The 3,039-nt window shown below is 51.8% G+C and overlaps 1 protein-coding gene across 1 annotated transcript; it reads left to right on the forward strand.

Moving 5' to 3' along the window:
• The first annotated feature begins 396 nt into the window (after positions 1–396).
• Positions 397–1,382, forward strand: LOC119367022. The gene is made up of 3 exons (XM_037632658.1): positions 397–710; positions 793–837; positions 925–1,382. Exons 1-3 carry the CDS (start codon positions 466–468, stop codon positions 1,022–1,024), a joined length of 390 nt encoding a protein of 129 aa, XP_037488555.1. The 5' UTR covers positions 397–465; the 3' UTR covers positions 1,025–1,382.
• The last annotated feature ends 1,657 nt before the right edge of the window (positions 1,383–3,039 follow it).

Below are 3,039 nucleotides of genomic sequence, written 5' to 3' on the forward strand. Positions count from 1 at the left end.
CGCCACCTTCGTCAGAGCCGCGCGGGCGCGCCGATGGGCTCCTCTGACGGCGGCGGAGGGGTGGGGAAGGGAGGGGGGCCTAACGCGGCGGCTAGGGATGGCCCCCGAGTCGCCTCGGAGGAGACGACGCGGGGGAGGGGTTTACGAGACATACGCCGAACTTGGAAAAGAAATGTGCAAATTTCTCGCACTATTCCCCACCTCTCCCCACTCTCCCCGATTCCCAGCCGCCACCATCCCCGCCGCCGCACGCCTCCCCCTAATCCCAACGGCCAGCGAGCATCCCCCTAATCCCAACGGCCGGCGAGCCTCCCGCTTCCTCCCTCGGCGGGCGCGCCTCCCCACGGTCGGGTCCAGACCGGCTCCAATGCGCCGCTGCCGCCATCTTCCCCTGCGTGCTGTTGCCAGGCGTTGGATCCCGAGCGCCGCCGGCGGGCCCTGGATCCCACGCGCCGCCGCCTGTCCATGGATCCCGCGCACTGCCGTCGCCTCCCAAGGCCACAACGCGCCACCTGGCGGCCCCCGCTGGAGACCCCCTGCCTCCTTCCTCCCAGCGTCGGCCGGGTGGTGCATCACCTGAGCGCCGTCGAGCACAGCCGGAGATCCCCCCTGCCTCCTTCCTCCGTGGACTCACGTCCACAGCCACTCCACCGCCCCCAGCACGGGCGCGCGGGATCCAGCAGCGGCGAGCCTCTGATGGGAGGTTTCAGGTGTTCCCTGCGACTGTACAATGCCCAGTTTCTGTATTGTTTCTAAGTGATTTTCTTGTCTGAAGTTCAGACGTATTTGCAGGTGCAAAAAAGTTGGATGTGGTAATATGTTGGTTCAGTTTCACAGGTACTTCAAATATTGGGAAAAGAGAGTTTCCTTCTCCAAAATGCGTCAAAGTCGTGAAGTGCTAATTCTTCTTGTGTGCTTCTATAGAGCCTTGTGTTTCAGTCACCACCATCAACGAACCAGCTCGTCCTATTTTGCGGAAGCAAGGCACACGATAGTTTTTAGCCGGAATGCATTTCAGAGGTAATACGGAATCAAGGTTCAGAGAGATTTTTTTAGCACATTCAGAGAGCTTTTCAGTGCACTGCAGCCAAATTCGTTCTGGAGGCCAACTGCTGACGTTTGGTTTTGATTTTATTTTACAAATGAAGTTGCTAGCAGTAGTAGATCTTGGGATTTGGTCACACAAGGAAGAAGATGAAAAGAAAAATGGTGAGTTGGAGATTGCATGTTCATTGCTCAGAAGGATAAAATCCTTTTGGTTTTAGCTAGAGAAAACCTAGTGGGGTAAAAAAAAAGCAGCTAAATGGTTTGCTTCACAGACTAAATTCTTCATTGTTACTTTATGTATGAGCATCAAACTTGATTTAAATGTGAGGTGGTTCGCCGACAGTAATTTGGTCAGTTCAATAATATATGTACAAGTTGACCTCCTAGCGATATATATGCATAGGAATTTTGTTCTCCGTTTTGTTTATTGGTGCATGCGAGATATTTTTCATGTTATGAAGCGAGAAGTTCATGTACGGCTACCGAAGGAGTTCAAAAATCACTCACCACGAAGAGAAGAGATGAGCAGCGCACAGGCCGTTCAACTTCGCCACCTCAGACAGTGCAACTCGGCCCATGTGACCAAAAGGGGACTAGTTTTTTCTTAACTGTTTATTCTGCACATGTACGGTGCTTTGCACAGATGGTGTTTGAAAGATCGTGGATGTCGCCTAGAGGGGGGGGATGAATAGTCGTTTTAAAATAATTACGGTAGAGGCTTGAACAAATGCAGAATAAACCTAGCGGTCAATTTGTCAAGCACAAAACCTACAACAACTAGGCTCACCTATGTGCACCAACAACTTATGCTAAGCAAGATAAGCAACTATGTGACAGCAAGATATATGATGAAGAACAATATGGCTATCACAAAGTAAAGTGCATAAGTAAAGGGCTCGGATAAGAGATAACCGAGGCACGCGGAGACGACGATGTATCCCGAAGTTCACACCCTTGCGGATGCTAATCTCCGTTTGGAGCGGTGTGGAGGCACAATATTCCCTAAGAAGCCACTAGGGCCACCGTAATTTCCTCACGCCCTCGCACAATGCAAGATGCCGTGATTCCACTAAGGGACCCTTGAGGGCGGTCACCGAACCCGTACAAATGGCGACCCTTGGGGCAATCACCGAACCCGTACACTTTGGCAAGCGGTCACCGGAACCCGTCAAATTGCTCGGGGCGATCTCCACAACCTAATTGGGGACCCCGACGCTTGCCCGGAGCTTTACACCACAATGATTGAGCTCCGAACACCACCAGCCGTCTAGGGCACCAAGGCACCCAAGAGGAACAAGCTCTAGGGTGCCCAAACACCCAAGAGTAATGAGCTTCTCAAACTTCACTTCCACGTATCACCGTGGAGAACTCAAACCGATGCACCAAATGCAATGGCAAGGGCACACGGAGTGCCCAAGTCCTTCTCTCCCAAATCCTACCAAAACAACTAATGCTAGGGAGGAAAATGAGAGGAAGAACGAAAGAAGAACACGAAGAACTCCAAGATCTAGATCCAAGGGGTTCCCCTCACTAAGAGGAGAAAGTGATTGGTGGAAACGTGGATCTAGATCTCCTCTCTCTTTTCCCTAAAGAACTAGCAAGAATCATTGGAGGGATTTAGAGATAGCAAGCTCGAAGAAGGTCAACAATGGGGGAAGAACACGAGCTCGAGGGATAAGGTTCAATGGGGAAGAAGACCCCCTTTTATAGGTGTGGAAAAATCCAACCGTTATACTCACAGCCCGCACAGAGCGGTACTACCGCTCCAAGGAGCGGTACTACCGCTAGGGCGGTAGAACCCCTTTGAAAGACAACAGCGAGGAGGCAAAAGGCCAGTAGAACCGCCGGAGCGGTACTACCGCTCGTCCTCACGGTACTACCGTTCGACCTCACGGTACTACCGCAAATGGTAGAGGTACTACTGCTTGCGAGCGGTACTAAAAAAATACTTCTGTGCCTACATCCACTGAGCAAAACACGAGATTTTGGTCC

This window comes from Triticum dicoccoides, chromosome 2B (assembly GCF_002162155.2).
Source record: "Triticum dicoccoides isolate Atlit2015 ecotype Zavitan chromosome 2B, WEW_v2.0, whole genome shotgun sequence".
Classification (NCBI taxonomy): Eukaryota; Viridiplantae; Streptophyta; class Magnoliopsida; order Poales; family Poaceae; genus Triticum; species Triticum dicoccoides.

Excerpts from the sequence above, each read along its gene's own strand:
- LOC119367022 (XM_037632658.1), top strand. The coding sequence starts at position 466 with ATGGATCCCGCGCACTGCCGTCGCCTCCCAAGGCCACAACGCGCCACC. Across the intron at positions 711-792 it reads CCTCTGATGGGAGGTTTCAG|GTGCAAAAAAGTTGGATGTG; the intron begins GTGTTCCCTGCG and ends ACGTATTTGCAG. Across the intron at positions 838-924 it reads ATGTTGGTTCAGTTTCACAG|AGCCTTGTGTTTCAGTCACC; the intron begins GTACTTCAAATA and ends GTGCTTCTATAG.